Raw genomic sequence first — 16425 nt, 5'->3', positions numbered from 1 at the left:
CTGGGGTTTGATTTTTGAAGATGGAGCTTGCAAATTGCCATTTTGCAAACTACTCTCAGGTTGTGTTTGTTTCGGAATGATATTTTCAGCGTCACTTTGATCCTCTCGTCACATTTTCTTTCTTGACCCTGGGGCAGGTTTGAAACCAGAAATCCCACCGTGATGGGAAGCAGTCGGTGTCTTTAGCCCGAAGGAGGAAACTTCCCTTTGTAAAGGCTTTTCTGCATTTGTATCCCAGTAATTTCCTCTGGTTTCCTTGGTTTTTCTTTTAGTTAGATGAGTTTTAGGCATTTCAACAATATTTCAAATACCAGATAGGAAAATAAAGCTGAGTTGATGGCATGTGGTGTGGCAGAGCTTCAATGGTTATCGGGGGGTGAGGGAAGGGAAGGACTAAATGAAAAGGGGCTTAATTCAGTGAAAGAGAGAAACACTTTTGAAAAGGGCTGGGAGATGCTTGTTATGAAACCAAATTACATCACCGATCGGTTTAGTTGCACACGTCGCTCTTAATTTTATAAACATTTTACCTAGGGGCCTGCTAACAAAATTTGGCGATGGGAGTGAAGATGTTGAAGAGTGAGTGGACCCCCCTACGCGGCCCGTTGTGTTTGCTCTCGCTAAAGCCGACAGCATTCCAGCTAAACCTCTTCTCTTAAAACGCCGCCAGCAGCTTTGCCGCTTGTAAATGAGTGAGGGGCTCCGAGGTCTAACACGCGCTTCGCTGTTCATTCGTTGTCAGGAGAATGTCCACAAAGCGACGCTTTCTTCCCCCACTCTCCTTCCTGAGCTTGTCTTAAAGCGCATACGGAAGTGCCTAAAACTTTAAAGCAGTATCACAGTATGTTTGGGATTGGAAGGGCCCTGGAAAGCTCATCCAGTGCAATCCCGCCATGGAGCAGGAACACCCAGATGAGGTTACACAGGAAGGTGTCCAGGCGGGTTGGAATGTCTGCACAGAAGGAGACTCCACAACCCCCCTGGGCAGCCTGGGCCAGGCTCTGACACCCTCACTGAGAAGAAGTTTCTTCTCAAATTTAAGTGGAACCTCTTGTGTTCCAGCTTGATCCCATTACCCCTTGTCCTATCATTGTTTGCCACCGAGAAGAGCCTGGCTCCATCCTCGTGGCACTCACCCATAAGCATTAGTAAGGTCACCCCTCAGTCTCCTCTTCTCCAAACTAAAGGCCCTCAGCTCCCTCGGCCTTTCTTCATAAGGGAGATGCTCCACTCCCTTCAGCATCTTTGTTGCCCTACGCTGGACTCTCTGCAGCAGTTCCCTGTCCTGCTGGAACTGAGGGGCCACAACTGGACACAATATTCCAGGTGTGGTCTCACCAGGGCGGAGTAGAGGGGCAGGAGAACCTCTCTGACCTACTGACCACCCCCCTTGTAATACACCCCAAGATGCCATTGGCCTTCCTGGCCACAAGGGCCCAGTGCTGGCTCATGGTCACCCTGCTGTCCCCAGGACCCCCAGGTCCCTTTCCCCTACACTGCTCTCTAATACGTAATTTCCCAACCTATACTGGAACCTGGGCTTGTTCCTGCCCAGATTCAGGACTCTATGCTTTCCCTTGTTAAATTTCATCAGGTTATTCCCACCCAGCTCTCCAGCCTGTCCAGGTCTCTGATGGCAGCACAGCCTCTGGCGTGTCAGCCACTCCTCCCAGCTTAAAAAAGCAGGTTTTATGTTGGTTAATGCATCGATCCTGAGCCAGGCCCAGCAGTGACGGGATGTCCAGATGTTCCCGCAGCTCCTCTGGTGCCCAAATATTGTCTGATCCGCAGCAAAAGCTGCAAATGGCACTGGCCAGTGGGAACCTCTGCATTGGTTGTTCCCAGAGATCGGCTGCAATTGGGGTGGCTGTGAGTGGATGAGCAATCGACTTGCTTTCAAATAAATAATGAAGGACATTGTTCTGTGACCGGCCGATCCAGAAATGCAGCATTTTCACTGTCAGGAAGAATTTTCTATAAAGAACAAGCCCAATAGTAAAATTTAAGCAGTGGAAGGGAAAGCTAGTCCCTGAATGTACATTTATGTGCTAATTTCAAATACTCTTCAGCACAGAATGCTCTATAACTTTGGCATCTATGAAAGAAACAACGTGAGCTTGTCAAAAACCAACACTTCTAACAAGATTAACGTGCTTTGGTCCCGCTCTTGGACTCGTAGTTTAACCCTGTTTGTGCAAAGCTGTGATCCCTCTTTTCTCTGCGCCTCACTTGTCTTATTTATTGTCTGTATTTTCAAGTCATTCTGTTTCTGTTGTGCGTTTAACTAAGACGACTGCTGCACCTTTTCGTTGCAGATCAACACTAAAGCGAGCAGGGCCGCCTCCGCTACCCCCTAAGGTAAGAAATTCTGCTTTTTAAGAGTTTCAGGCAGCAAACCGCGCTTGTGCAGCCTCCATAGCGCTTCCTTCTGCTGCTCTTGGACATTCTGTTAAATACCATTTGCTACCAGACTTCATGCAGCTTCATATTCGGTCTCGACCTTTGGGGTCTTTCACGCTGCCCTAGACAAAGCGACTTGGAAGTTGACACTTCCAGGTGCCGTTTCCCGGGTAATCTTCACCTCTTTGGTTTGTTGCAGCCGAGAATAAACAGTTATCCCGAGGAAAACCTCCCAGACGATGAGAAATGTCAGACAATAAAGCATTTTCCGGACCCGCAGAGCAGAGCCCCCCCGGCCCACAGGAGACAGAGCATCCCGGTTTGCGGCCCCCAGCCCGATTCCTCCCCCAGCGGAATGACCAGCAGCATCAGCAGCCCCGGGCTGCTCACAGCTCGATACAGCGACTTAGGTAAATCATTACATTTCCTAAAGCTGACTGCAGCCTGTGAAAGGAAATCAGGTCTAGAATCAGCTAATTTCGGTAGATAATTTAATACAAGCCGACCACAAGGTGCAGTTTTCCTTTCTGCATGTGAGGCACGATCCACGGTGGAAACCCTCCCCAAACAAGGACCCTCAGCCAGTTAACACCATTCCTGTGCTGCAGGAATAGAATAAAACCAAAATGTGCGGGAAGGATCATCTATGTGGACCTTCCCACAGGTTTTTCTCAGTTGATTTTGGCCCAGGGACTGGTTGGATGGCAGAAAACCTTTATTAAACCTGCGTAGCTCAGCATGAGGAAATGTGGCCAGTGGCCCTTGAGAGGTTTCAGCCTCCTAAGATGTGTGCACAGAAGCTTCAGAGCTCACTCCTCTCTCGCTGGAGAGAATAGAGAATAGGCCAGCAATATATTTTCTATTTGACTGTGTCAAGCGAGCTACAAAACGTGTCCGTGCTGCTTTGCAGGGAATGGGGACAGCGTGCTCAAACTCATCGAGGAAAACGCGGAAGGGTCTGGACAAATCCCTCAGCTGCCACGTAAAAAAGAGAAAAGAGATTTTCCTGCAAGTATTGTGACTCTCAGTGTGATTTCACTGTCACGTTGACTAGCTGGTTTTATATCGGTGCGTGGGAGGTATTTAATGGTCTTTTTTTCTTCCCACAGAAGCCAGCCATCAATGGTTTACCACCAACACCCAAGGTGCTGGTAAGAAATCTCTTTTGCAGTAGGAGTTATTGGAAACCTGTCACGGCATCTGTCTGGTGTCAGAATAAAGCAGCAGCTCAGCTGGGCTGATTTTGTGCATCTCATAGCCGCTTTTCATGTACTGAATGCACAATAGTTGTTTCCTTTGCTTAAAAACTTCCTTTCAGCATTCAGTGACTGTCAGCACCTCACTGGCTCTGTGGGCTGTGATCTCTGCTTTATAAAGAGAAAGGGGAGAGGCTGTTATTTCTTCAACATTTCCGCCTGTTTTCCCTTCATGTACCATTTATATAACCACTCGGTATTTTTCCTACGCAGTAGGTACTCAAAATTATATCATTTCAGTATCTCTTTGCGTTTCTTGATGTACATGAAGTCTATGAAAAGATTTGCGAGGCCGCGTTGTGGCGTTTGGGGGAGATACAAATATCAAGGCATATGTCATTTATGTGTGACAAGTGTACAGAACATAAACGCTTTCTGCTGCAAGCTTGTTTCAGGTTTCAGTTGTGGTGTTTTTCAGATGGGAGCGTGTTTTTCCAAAGTCTTTGATGGTTGTCCTTTGAAGATTAATTGTGCAACGTCGTGGATACATCCCGATACTAAAGGTAAAGTTCTTTTTGGTTGGTATTTTAAACCCACCTGTTGCCAATGGGCTAGTGAAATAATCACATTTCTCTTACGTTTTTAGACCAGTACATTATCTTTGGCACTGAAGAAGGTATCTATACTTTGAATCTGAATGAACTTCACGAAGCAACAATGGAACAGGTGATTTTTTGCTATATTGAATACACAGAATAGATTTGGAGAGACTATGAAGCAAGAAAGTTTGATATTAGAGGGAGTAGATGGGACACCAGGCTGGCGGCATCAACTAATTCACATCAAAGCCACCAGTGGAAGTCCTAAAATTAATAGTTCCCCTGCCTACCTGCATTTTTTGTTGCTGCTTATTTAACGTTGCTTTCAAAGGACTTCTCAACTAAATCATCTCTCTTGGAGACAGCTGGTTACCTGCCCTTTCCATCTCCATTTGATCTCCACTAGATGGCATTTTGCGTCTTCACGGGATGCTACCAAAGCCCTCGGCTATTGAATTTAGCTGGAATTGTTACCACCAATAAACACATGTGCATTTGTTTGTTTTCTTGGGCTCTCTGGCCCTTCCCAAAGCGCTTCGTGCTGTCGTGGTGGTGTTAAATTTGCTTTTTAGAGTCAGGAGTAGCAGAATGTTCTTGGGAGGGAAGTGTTGGCAGATGCTGATAATATGATTTATACCTAAAGGTTTCTTACCACAATTTTCTCTTTACTCCGTTAGTCAGACAAGTCTCTTTCCTTGTACGTCGTCCTAAATGATTTTATGTGACAGTCTTCTCAGGACTTTTCTCATGCGCTTTTCCATCCTATTGAAAGGTCAGGTGTGCCAGTGGTAGCAGAGAGAACTTGCCAGTGTCTAATTAAGACATTCGTTTCCTTTTGTGCGAGAGCATCCTCACTTTGGAGAGGTCACCACCACAAACCCCAGAGGCTTTATGACTCTGCTTCTGCCATACCCCTTGTTTCCTTCTTTGCTTTGATTTATTTCATTATATCTTCCCGCCAAATGGGCATTTTAAGCTGTTTCTCCCACTTAAGATTCTGATCACATCTCCTGCAGTCCTTGCTGTCTCTCCAAGGTCGGTATCTCCCAATTTCATTGTTAGTTTTCAGTGAAAACACTAAACCAGACCCATGGAAGACACTGTATTTCTACAAGCTGCTTTTTCCTTCTATTAAACATCCAATTGCTGATAGATACTCTGATTTTATGTCCAACCAGTTGTGTGTTTTCTTTCTGCAATTTCTACTACCCCACATTTTCTTCTTTTGCTCATGGAAACGGCGCACAGGACAAGGTCCTTCTCACGTTTCACCTGTTAATGTTTCACCACAGTGCAGTTATTCTGTTAAAGAAGGACATTCAGATGTTCAGTACAGCCTGTTCTGCACACATCTGCAACAGCTGCTCTCATTATCTCTTGGCCATTAAAAAGTACGTGGCTTGTTCCCATGCTACTCTGGATATTCAGAGGATTTTGCAGTTCCTACCGCCCTTTTTATTTGGCACAGGTGCTGTGTTTGTCCTTCTTGAGGTCCTTGTCCGTCCTTGAAGATAATCATTACCGAGACCTTGGGCTTGGAGCCAGTTCTTAAGTACCATAAAGTAAACTTCACTGGGACCTGCTGACACGAGCAGATCGAGTTGAAATAGTGTGTAGTATTTTCTTTTCCTGCTTTTGGCACAAGTTTCCCTCCCAGTGCTATTAACTGTGTTAATAGCCTTTGTCCCTGGGCTGAGCCCTTTGTTTTCCCACTATCACCTTTATCGACTTACCTTAATAATTTCTTTTACATCATCACCTTGCTTCTGTTTCTTCCTTGGGGCTTATTTAGCGATTCCCTCTTCGCCCTTAGCGTTGTGTCCTTGTTTCACTTTTCTGTATTACATGGTTATGATACTTAGGGCATGAAGGGGAAATAAGAAATATTGAAGAGGCATCATAGGGAACAAATATTCCCTTCTCTTCCAGTGGAGCCATTGAACGAAGCTTGTGGGAGCCAAATTAGAAATAAACAGGGGGATTTTTGCTAAGGGGAGTTGCAAACGCTTGGAGTCACCTGAGAGGCAAATTTAGGGAGGAGAAATCCATGAAAGCTGGTTAAATGCATCAAGCCGTAGGTGATTCAGCAGGTTTCTGAGCTGAAGAACTCGGTGCCTGGCAGAGCATTAGGTGCAATATCATATACATCATTGTTTTTTCCATTTTTAGGAGAAATTGTGTCACTTTATGGTGACTGTTGGAAACAATAAAGACGTTCGCATGAAGCAGTAAAATCACTCTTTGGTAGAGCTTTGATTCAAGCATCTTCTGCTGTGTTTTGTAACAGCTTCCCTTTGCTGTCTTTTTTCAATATTCTCCTTCAGAAGCAGCTTAATCCTTCGAATTCTTCTTTGGAAATCCTTTTCTTGAGAGAGTACCCTACCTATGAATATGAGTCAATAAGTTTAGCCTTATCTCTTTTTGTGGTTTTGTTGTATTTTAACAAAACCCTTACCCTTATTCTCTTGGCCTTATTCCCTCCATTGCTGAGCCTCCTGAATGCTGTTGTTTGCCATCACTTGTAGCAAAATTCTCTGGAGTTTTCAAGAGGTTCTTCTTGACTTTAAAATGCTCCCGAACCCAGAGTCACTTCTTCCCTCTGACACAAAAACAAGCCCCAGCGCCTTCCATGAACCCTCTGGTTCCAAAGCCAGGCAGGTAACGCCCACAAAATACAGCGGATTTGGTCATTCGAGTTGCTCAGAAAACACTGATGCCTTTTTCCCACCTCTTCTGGCTTTTATGGGGTTTAGTAGCTTTCTGAAATAATATTATCTCCCATTTTCTGGCTGGCATTCGTGAGCGAGCTGCATCTTTCTATATACGCTACTCCAGTCTTGCCACTTGTCCCTCTTTGCTAATTAGGAAATCAGGAGAAATTAAAGCTTGAAAGTTCTATAGGTAGAAGAGGGAAGGGAAGAAAACTATTTCAGACAGAGAAAAGGGTGCAAAGGGTGAACTAAAGGGGAAAATGAATTAGAAATTCCTGGATGGTTCTATTAACGGAAGTCTTTTCTGTCTTCAGTTATTCCCCCGCAAGTGCACCTGGCTGTATGTCATCAATAACACCCTAATGTCCTTGTCAGGTATGTATAAATAGAGGAAAAATGAATAAAGTCATATAAACGGTACTGAATAGCAAACTGTGCATTGTTTCTTGTGTTTGTATAGGAAGATTTGCTTCAGGAGTGTTTTAATGTGAAAGACTTGGATGAAACTGGCTGTTTACAAGTAGTGGAGCCGGTTGTCTGCAGAGTCTGCATTTTGTTTATGTAGTAATTTGAATGAGTTTGGAATAGCTGAGCTAAGAGAATCGGAGTAAGTAGAGTTTTCAGGCAGCAGAATGAGATAAGGAGAGGATTAACTTAAGTGCGTTATTAAAACGTAGCTGCGGTGTTTGATTGCTCAGTGTATCGTCGCATCTTTGGGATGAACCAGGCTCAGAAACTAAATCCAGCCTTCTCCTAAAGGAGAACAAGGTGGCTGTAAAACACTACTAATAGATTTATAGATAAATAAGGCGCCCTGATATAATCTATTGTTGGATAATTGCAGCGCTCTACAAAAGTTGACATAAAACTGACTTTCAGAGCAGCGTCAGTGTTGCTGAAATGAACGCTGAGTTGAATGCCGTCTTTATATGCATTATTTTTATTGTGTTGTTTTCTTTTCCCTCATCACCGCACTCGGAACACCCGGCGCACGTGCTCCGTTCTTCTAGAAGGTAAATTGCCATATATATGTTTTTCTGAGATGGGCAGCTCTGCCGGGGCCGTGGGTGCGATACCAATTGTGCTTTTCTCTCGTACAGGGAAAACGTTCCAGCTCTACTCCCATAATTTAATAGCTTTGTTCGAACAAGCCAAAAAAACAGGATTAGCTGCTCACATCCAAACCCACAGGTTTCCTGACAAAATATTACCAAGGTACAAATCTTTTACTTACGGACAATTATTAACAAGTGGAAACTTCTGTGCAGTTGAACTGACAGCATGAATGGCCTTTGGTATCTCTTGTTGATGCTCTTTTTAATAATTGTTATTGCAGGAAGTTTGCCTTAACCACAAAGATCCCCGACACAAAAGGATGCCACAAATGCTGTATAGGTGAGCAGGCGTTTGCTTTTGTCACTTTTTTTGCTGGCCTTTGTCATTAATTTGTTTTTAATAAACTGACAGTTAGCTCGTTGTTCAGTAAACAGAGTGACTGCCTTATTTCTTAATGCTGTGCCGAAGTAGCACGTGGCTTGAAAGAGTATTTTCCACTAAGAAAAAGGTGGGCATAAATAGTAATGATGTCAGCTTGGGGAGGAACGAAAGCATCGCTCGGGTTGGAAGCGCCCAGAAAGAGTTAAAGGTTGTGAAGTTACGGATTTGTCTTTGGCTTCAATGTCTTGCGGAAAGGTTGGGGTTTTCTGCAGAATATTTCTCCTTTTGAGAACCGGCCCAGGTGCTGGGTGAAATGGTGACTTTGTACTCTTAAAGATGGTTAAGCAGAGTATAAAGCACCTGGTCACCAACTCAGATACCCTATTCATCTCATATGACATGTCTGCATCAGGCAGATTTACAAATTATTCCTAAAGTCAGGCTTCTGTCCAGCCGAGATGAAAATGAACAAACCCTAAACCCTTCATCATATTCTTGCATTAGCTGACCAAGCTCACAACGAGTTCTGAGGCATCTTCATGAAATATAATAAGGGAAAGTGTCGAGTCTTACATCTGGGTAGGAACAAGCCCAGGTTCCAGTATAAGTTGGGGAATGACCTACTAGAGAGCAGCATAGGGGAAAGGGACCTGGGGGTCCTGGGGACAGCAGGGTGACCATGAGCCAGCACTGGGCCCTTGTGGCCAGGAAGGTCAATGGTACCTGGGGTAGGTTAGAAGGGGGTGGTCAGTAGGTCAGAGAGGTTCTCCTGCCCCTCTGCTCTGCCCTGGGGAGACCACACCTGGAATCTTGTGTCCAGTTGTGGCCCCTCAGTTCCAGCAGGACAGGGAACTGCTGCAGAGAGTCCAGCGCAGCCACCAAGATGCTGGAGGGAGTGGAGCATCTCCCGTGTGAGGAAAGGCTGAGGGAGCTGGGGCTCTGGAGCTGGACAAGAGGACACTGAGGGGGGACTCATTCATGGAATCAATATGGAAAGGGGGAGTGTCAGGAGGATGGAGCCAGGCTCTTCTGGTGACAACCAGTGACAGGACAAGGGGCAATGGGTGCAAACTGGAACACAAGAGGTTCCAATGAAAGATGAGAAGAAACTTGTTGGGGGTGAGGGTGTCAGAGCCTGGCCCAGACTGCCCAGGGGGGTTGTGGAGTCTCCTTCTGTGCAGACATTCCAACCCGCCTGGACACCTTCCTGTGTAACCTCATCTGGGTGTTCCTGCTCCATGGGGGGATTGCACTGGATGAGCTTTCCAGGTCCCTTCCAACCCCTGACATTCTGGGATTCTGTGATTCAGTGCTTGGGAATTTAATTTCATTTAATTTAACATGACCTAGACCTTTCCCTCCTGTCCCACGTGGGCCCAGGAAGGTCTTATGGCTTTTCTGGCCACTCAGCGTGTGGCTTCAAAGAATGCTGGTGGTTATTAATTATCATTTAATTTGTCTGGAATGTAGCACAAGATGAATCACTTGAATGGCAAGCCAGAAGGCAATTATCAGTGTGAAACTGGTACTGTTTCTTAAATTATTTGTAAAGATAGCTGCAGTTTGAGGTCTTTTTTTTTCAAATATGCATTGAACTTCCTGCACTTAAATTTTTTTGTTGGTTTTTTGTTTTTTAATGTATTTTATATAGTACGAAATCCATACACGGGACATAAATACCTGTGTGGCGCGTTGCAGTCTGGAATTGTTCTACTACAGTGGTATGAGCCAATGCAGAAATTCATGTTAATAAAGGTAAGGATTTCTTTTTACTTCAGAACATTCAATCATCGTACGGTCGTTGAAATAACCTTTCCAAAATCTGTAATGGAAAGTACATCCCAGTCTAGTCCCATTTGTGGGTTCTGAGCGCTTGAAAAGATTTTGACTAAGAAAATCTTGTGACTAAAGTCGGTCAAGTGCTGGATCCAGCCCAGCGCTGGCAATAACCAACTAACGCATAAATACCTCTGCACATTATGCTGCTCGTGCTGTCTTAAAAAAGCACTTAGCGAAAAGCTCTTCAATATCTTTTATATTAAAACTTTACGTGTGTGATTTTAGGCTTTTTCATTGCCGAGGTAAAAATATACTTGATGAATGCCTCATTGTGGCTTTTTGCAGCACTTTGATTTCCCGCTGCCGAGCCCGCTGAATGTGTTTGAGATGCTGGTGATCCCGGAGCAGGAGTACCCCATGGTCTGCGTCGCCATCAGCAAGGGCACGGAACCCAATCACGTCGTCCAGTTTGAGACAATCAACTTGAACTCGGCTTCCTCGTGGTTCACAGAGATCGGGGCAGGTAGGAATCACAGAATCTCAGAATGTCAGGGGCTGGAAGGGCCCTGGAAAGCTCATCCAGTGCAATCCCCCCATGGAGCAGAAACACCCAGATGAGGTTACACAGGAAGGTGTCCAGGCGGGTTGGAATGTCTGCACAGAAGGAGACTCCACAACCCCCCTGGGCAGCCTGGGCCAGGCTCTGACACCCTCACCGGGAAGAAGTTTCTTCTCGTATTTAAGTGGAACCTCCTGTGTTCCAGTTTGAACCCATTACCCCTTGTCCTGTCACTGGTTGTCACCGAGAAGAGCCTGGCTCCTTCCTCCTGACACTCACCCTTTCCATATTGATCCCCAGGAATGAGTCCCCCCTCAGTGTCCTCTTGTCCAGCTCCAGAGCCCCAGCTCCCTCAGCCTTTCCTCACACAGGAGATGCTCCACTCCCTGCAGCATCTTGGTGGCTGCGCTGGACTCTCTGCAGCAGTTCCCTGTCCTGCTGGAACTGAGGGGCCACAACTGGACACAAGATTCCAGGTGTGGTCTCCCCAGGGCAGAGCAGAGGGGCAGGAGAACCTCTCTGACCTACTGACCACCCCCTTCTAACCCACCCCAGGTCCCATTGGCTTCCTGGCCACAAGGGCCCAGTGCTGGCTCATGGTCACCCTGCTGTCCCCAGGACCCCCAGGTCCAGGAGTGCCGGTTCATTTTGCAGTCTTTGTCTGGTGACGTTGCTGTCCCCTCCTCAGAGCCGTTTGAAACCTTTAGGCTGGGCAAAGTGATGGAGCTTCTCAGCCTAAAGCACCTTGAAGCTGATTCCAGATTCTTCTTCTGATGACCTGCCAAACTGTCTTTCTTAAAAGCCGTCATTTTTAGACACCATATTTTATAAATGTCCTTTGTTACTAATAGACACCCTGCTGTTTGGGTTCTCATTTAAGGTTTCATACTTTTTCCTGGGGTCAGAGTTACTCCTGTTTTCCCTTCCTTGCTGTGTTAAAACTCACATAAATACATTCTTGTCTGTCCTGCAGCCCTTGGGGAGGTTTGTCACCTTCCATTGATAAGCAGATTTGCTTTTATCTGCACAAATTTATTGATATTTTGCAGATGCTTTTCTCTGCTGGCTTTGTCACATATATTTTTTCACATCTGCTTTTCAACAGCTGTACCAAGAACTTCTTTAATAAAAACTAGCTTAATATCAGCACAATAATCTTTCCAGATATGGGTTTATGGGGAAAGAGCATTTTTTTAGGAACAAAGATTGCTTGATGATTCCTTTTGTTCATTATCATGCCCCTTCATGTGCTGAACTGTAACATAAAATGTATTTTCTGCCAATAAACAGTAGTGCTTTCGCGTTAAATACAGGCTTGGAACTGATAGGCTTCTCCTTAGGCCCTGGGCTCCTCTTAGAACATTCTGGGGTCATATAGCCTGAAAAAAGCTTTAAAATATTGTGGCATAATGAAAGAGTTGAAGAGATTGGTGAGGGGTCGAGGGGAGGCTGAGATCAGTCCCGTGATGTGATATAAACCAACCTGATTTGTTTCTCCCAAGGCAATCAGCAGTTGGACGCCATTCACGTCACGCAGCTGGAAAGGGACACTGTCCTTGTCTGTCTGGACAGTAAGTGCCACATCTCCGTTGAATAACTTAATACACCTTGTGTTTTGCCATAGTCAGTGATTTTAACTCCGCCACAGGTTAATTTCCCTCCCTTCGTTACTAATTTGTGTTGTAATACTTCTGAAAAGATACGGTTCGGATAAACGTGTTTTCATTTTGACTCTTGTGATTCCAATTTCCCCCTTCGGATGGGAAATGGTTTCTTTTCAAAGCAAAACGTAACGCAGCGCACAGAGCAGAATTCAAACAGACACCAATCAGAAGCTTTCACTTGGAAAAAGTGACGTTTGCGTGTGCTAACAGGGCAAATAACTCACCCTCCATCATACACAGTCATTACGACTGCGACTCATAAGCGTCAGAGGTTAATACCTCAATGGGAACTTTGCAGCAGCGTCGTCTGCCTTAATTTCCAACCTTTACGTTGCATTCACGTCTCTGCACGTTGTTATTTGCAGGACGGCTGGTGGCAGAGCCTAAAAACACACAAAGTGCATAAGAGGGTTTTCTGTATTTTGATAGAAAGATGTTCATGGATTCATTTTATGCAGATGCCGTAGATGTTGGGTTGGGCATTTTTTTTGTATCCAAAAGACGAAGTGAATATTTCACACTTTGAGCCATCAGGAATCCTTTACAGCAATGGGTTGTAATACTTGTTTTTCCGTTTTTCTTGAGAATTTGTGAAAATTGTGAATTTGCAAGGGAAACTGAAGTCGAGCAAGAAATTGGCCTCCGAGCTGAGCTTTGATTTCTGCATTGAGTCAGTGGGTAAGTGATTTGCTTCCCTCTTAAGGCCTAAAACTCAGAGGGATCAGCATCGAAGGGTCTTTAATAATCTAATGCACCCAGGGGGGCCTGACACTACAAAGTGCCTGTGTCAGGACATCGTGAGCTGCGTTTTGGTCCCTGATGCGCTGAAGAACATCAGGTAGTGTGGCCAATCCACACGTTTCCATCCGCTGTCATTTCTATTCTATAAGACGCATCACGATTTGGGTGGAAAAAAAAGCCTGATTAGTCTCTTGTCATTTCCACAGCACTGAGAAAAACCTTTCTGTTACTACTTGTTGTAGTCGTAGATGAATTTGGGTTAGTCTTCTCAAAGCTAAGATGTTATTTCAAGCGATAGCACGTGCATTTTTAACAGGGTAATAGCATTTGAATCTGATTGTTGGAGGACAGGCTGCTGTCTTCAGGCTACTAGAGGACAGCGGCTGTGCTTCTAAAACTTGAATCCTAATTGTCAAGTATTTCTGCTGCGATAAGCTCTCCGACATGTGTAATTAATGTGAGTTAAATAATTCCATATCTCAGGAACTGAATCAAAATCAGTGAAGACACAATCAGTTCTGTACAACTTGCATTTCTGGCTTCCTCGGGCGTTTTGTCTTTAGAAGAAAACTCCCAATGTAGGGATTTTGTGTTTTACCAGCAGCTGGTAAAGCAGCGCGTGTTCTTTTATACAGTGTCTCTGTTTAGACACGTCAGGCCCATCCTGAAGGAAGAGATTTTAAATCAAGGCTGCGATTCTTCCCTAAATTCTGACATGTTCCCATTAACCGCTGTACTCGTTTCATACGAAATCTCCTGCTGACACATGCATAACATGATCGGCCATCGCATTTTGCTTTAAATAACAGCATTTCACCCAAAGTCTTGCACTCACTGGCTGACGCAGGATAACGTGAGCGGTTCTTTACACTCCGAGTGGTCTCTTGGGAATTCAGGGTATTAAGCAACTCCCTGTTTTCTGATTACGGAGAGTGCAGTGAAGCTGCTTAAAGAACACCAGGCTCCTCATCCATTAATTTCAGCAGTCTGGTAATTAAACCGTTCAGAGCTGGTACCTTTCTGTGTTCTCTCTCTGGCCCTGAATGGAAGACTCGTCCCATTTTTGACACTCGTGTCTATTTTGAAGTAAATGTAATAACTCAAGTGATCTGTAATTTCCAGCAACCCGCGGTGTTTTGATTGGCAGCGCAAATGCAGAATCATTAGAATTCCAGGATCATCACAAAAAGATCCAGAGAATAGAAGCAAAAGGAGAAAAGGGCAAAGAGCGAGATCCCTGTTGTGTCTTGGCCAACAAAGAGCGTCTGAGCGGTGCCTTTTGAACCGCGCTTTAAAAACTCACCCATCCAAACAGTTCAGTGCAGTTACTCTGTGCTGCCTTTGCGGTTCGGTGGTTCTGCCGGGACTCAGGTCTCCCCGTGTCCGTTCTCCACGTGCTTCGCGGTGTCACCGCGGCTGAGGACTCGGGTTTGGGCTGAGCCGTGCGGGGCTCTGACTGTGCTTTCCCTTCGCAGTGTGCCTTCAAGACAGCGTGCTGGCCTTCTGGAAACACGGCATGCAGGGCAAAAGCTTCAAGTCAGATGAAGTAAGTGAGCTCCCTATCTCTCCAGCTTTCATTTCTTCCTGCTCCCTATGTACTGTTTGATCCTTTGGCTGCTAAAGTGTCATTTATTTCAAAAGGAACACTCTCGTTTTGACGGCATCCTCTGAAAATGCAGGGAAAGCCGGTCAGTCTGTGTTGATTTGATCGACATACTCCATCTGTGCCAACAACTCATCTGCACTAATAACAATACAATACAAAAATTATCTAAAATAAATGGTGCTTTATGAAATTTAAAGCACTTCTTCGCTCAGCATCAATTGATCTGATTCAGCCCTGTAATTCGCACTGAATTATATTTGAGTTTCTTAAGAGACTGATCTTTTTTCTGACTCAAACCGATATGTTTCATTTTGCCACTGAAACGGACCTTAATGTCTCTGTTTTTCTCCAGGTTACCCAAGAGATATCAGATGAAACCAGGGTTTTCCGCTTATTGGGATCAGACAGGTAATGACCTCGAGGAGCACGCGGTGTGACCTTGTCCTGTGCGGGGACAGGAGTTGGACTCTGTGATCCTGGTGGGTCCTTCCAACTCAGGACATTCTATGAAACATAAACCTTTGATTTGATTTAAACCAGCTTCCCAGCTGGAACTGGGTTTCAGCCCAGCACAGGGTCCATCTGGGGAGGCGGTAACACCGATTCCACCTACACCAGCCAAAAATTGAATTAGCGACTGCATCCGCAGCCAAAATTATTACTAAGAGCTCCTGTACCCTCCACCGCTTTCCAGTGCAGGGATGGGAATGTGAACAGAAACACATCGAGATATAAAGTGCGAGGAGATTCCGGTTCTGAGGTGACTGGAGGTTGAGCACGGCCAGATGTGTAGAAGACAATGGTCAGGATGGGGGGCAAAAGGGTTTTCCAGAGGAGCCTCCGGGACCACAATCCAGCAGGACAAAGGCTGAGAGAACCCAATGACTCATAAATACTTAGAAGTGAGGAGAACTGTTGAGATCAGTGGCTGATGCTTATTGCGAGACGTAGGAGGTATCGGCATCTTTGGGCTGCAGGTGACGAGAGGGTCGCGTCTCCTCACGACGCCGGCTCTGAGGTGACTTCCCGACGTAGCTCATCTCAAGGAGGAGGATACAACAGTTCGGAAAGGGTTTGTAACACATTGCGCACGTCGAGAGGGGCAGATTCTGGTTCAAGAAGCCCCTCCTAGTTCCTATTCCTTCTATATTCCTCTTTAGTGTTTTTACCAGAAGCGCCACTGAAAAACCAGCTCGCTAATTTAAAGAAAATACCCCAAATACCTAGGAGAATCCATATCCTCCAATCTGTAGAAACCGGTGAGCAGCGGGTGGTTAAACCACGTGCTGTGCGTTGTCCCTAACGTTGGTGTTTGCGTGCAGGGTGGTGGTGCTGGAGAGCAGGCCGACCGAAAACCCCACGGCGCACAGCAACCTCTACATCCTGGCTGGACACGAGAACAGTTACTAAGCGACGGTAACCGAACGCAAACACCGGCGTGAATTTGCCGCACGAGGAACAAAAGGAGCGTCGGGAAACTCGGCGCAGACTGTGACTTGCTGTGTGTGCTCTGCACAGCTCGCTGGGCTTGCTTGGGCTGGAAATCAATACATTTTTGCAGCTGGGAACAGCTGGTTCTGTCTCTTGCCACTGTGTGGTTGGATATATCGAGTTTGCTTAATAAAAGCTATGAGGTAAATAGCCCTTTACTCAGTAGTTATAGGGAAACAGGGCCTTTAAAAACAAATGTTATGCAGTAAAGGTGCCATAAACTGTTAAATATTTTACTCCCC

At 45.4% G+C, this 16425-nt stretch overlaps 1 protein-coding gene across 1 annotated transcript in view; it reads left to right on the top strand.

Moving 5' to 3' along the window:
* The window catches only part of MAP4K5 (mitogen-activated protein kinase kinase kinase kinase 5), a gene marked incomplete at both ends in the record, with an annotated part of 61783 nt that extends 45681 nt beyond the window's left edge, over positions 1-16102 (top strand). The window contains 17 exons of the mRNA XM_080346157.1: positions 535-579; positions 2316-2358; positions 2600-2810; positions 3311-3408; positions 3510-3551; positions 4075-4159; positions 4243-4322; positions 7221-7281; positions 8007-8121; positions 8243-8301; positions 9995-10098; positions 10468-10645; positions 12184-12252; positions 12931-13023; positions 14562-14632; positions 15045-15100; positions 16015-16102. Coding sequence (XP_080202283.1) covers positions 535-579; positions 2316-2358; positions 2600-2810; positions 3311-3408; positions 3510-3551; positions 4075-4159; positions 4243-4322; positions 7221-7281; positions 8007-8121; positions 8243-8301; positions 9995-10098; positions 10468-10645; positions 12184-12252; positions 12931-13023; positions 14562-14632; positions 15045-15100; positions 16015-16102 — 1498 coding nt within the window. The remainder of the gene's footprint in view (positions 1-534; positions 580-2315; positions 2359-2599; positions 2811-3310; positions 3409-3509; positions 3552-4074; positions 4160-4242; positions 4323-7220; positions 7282-8006; positions 8122-8242; positions 8302-9994; positions 10099-10467; positions 10646-12183; positions 12253-12930; positions 13024-14561; positions 14633-15044; positions 15101-16014) is intronic.
* Between the last annotated feature and the right edge of the window lie 323 nt (positions 16103-16425).

Source organism: Nesoenas mayeri (assembly GCF_963082525.1).
Source record: "Nesoenas mayeri genome assembly, chromosome: 5".
In the NCBI taxonomy this organism is placed as follows: domain Eukaryota; kingdom Metazoa; phylum Chordata; class Aves; order Columbiformes; family Columbidae; genus Nesoenas; species Nesoenas mayeri.
The sequence above is the reverse complement of the archived record's forward strand: the minus strand, read 5'-3'. Positions and strand labels throughout refer to the sequence as shown.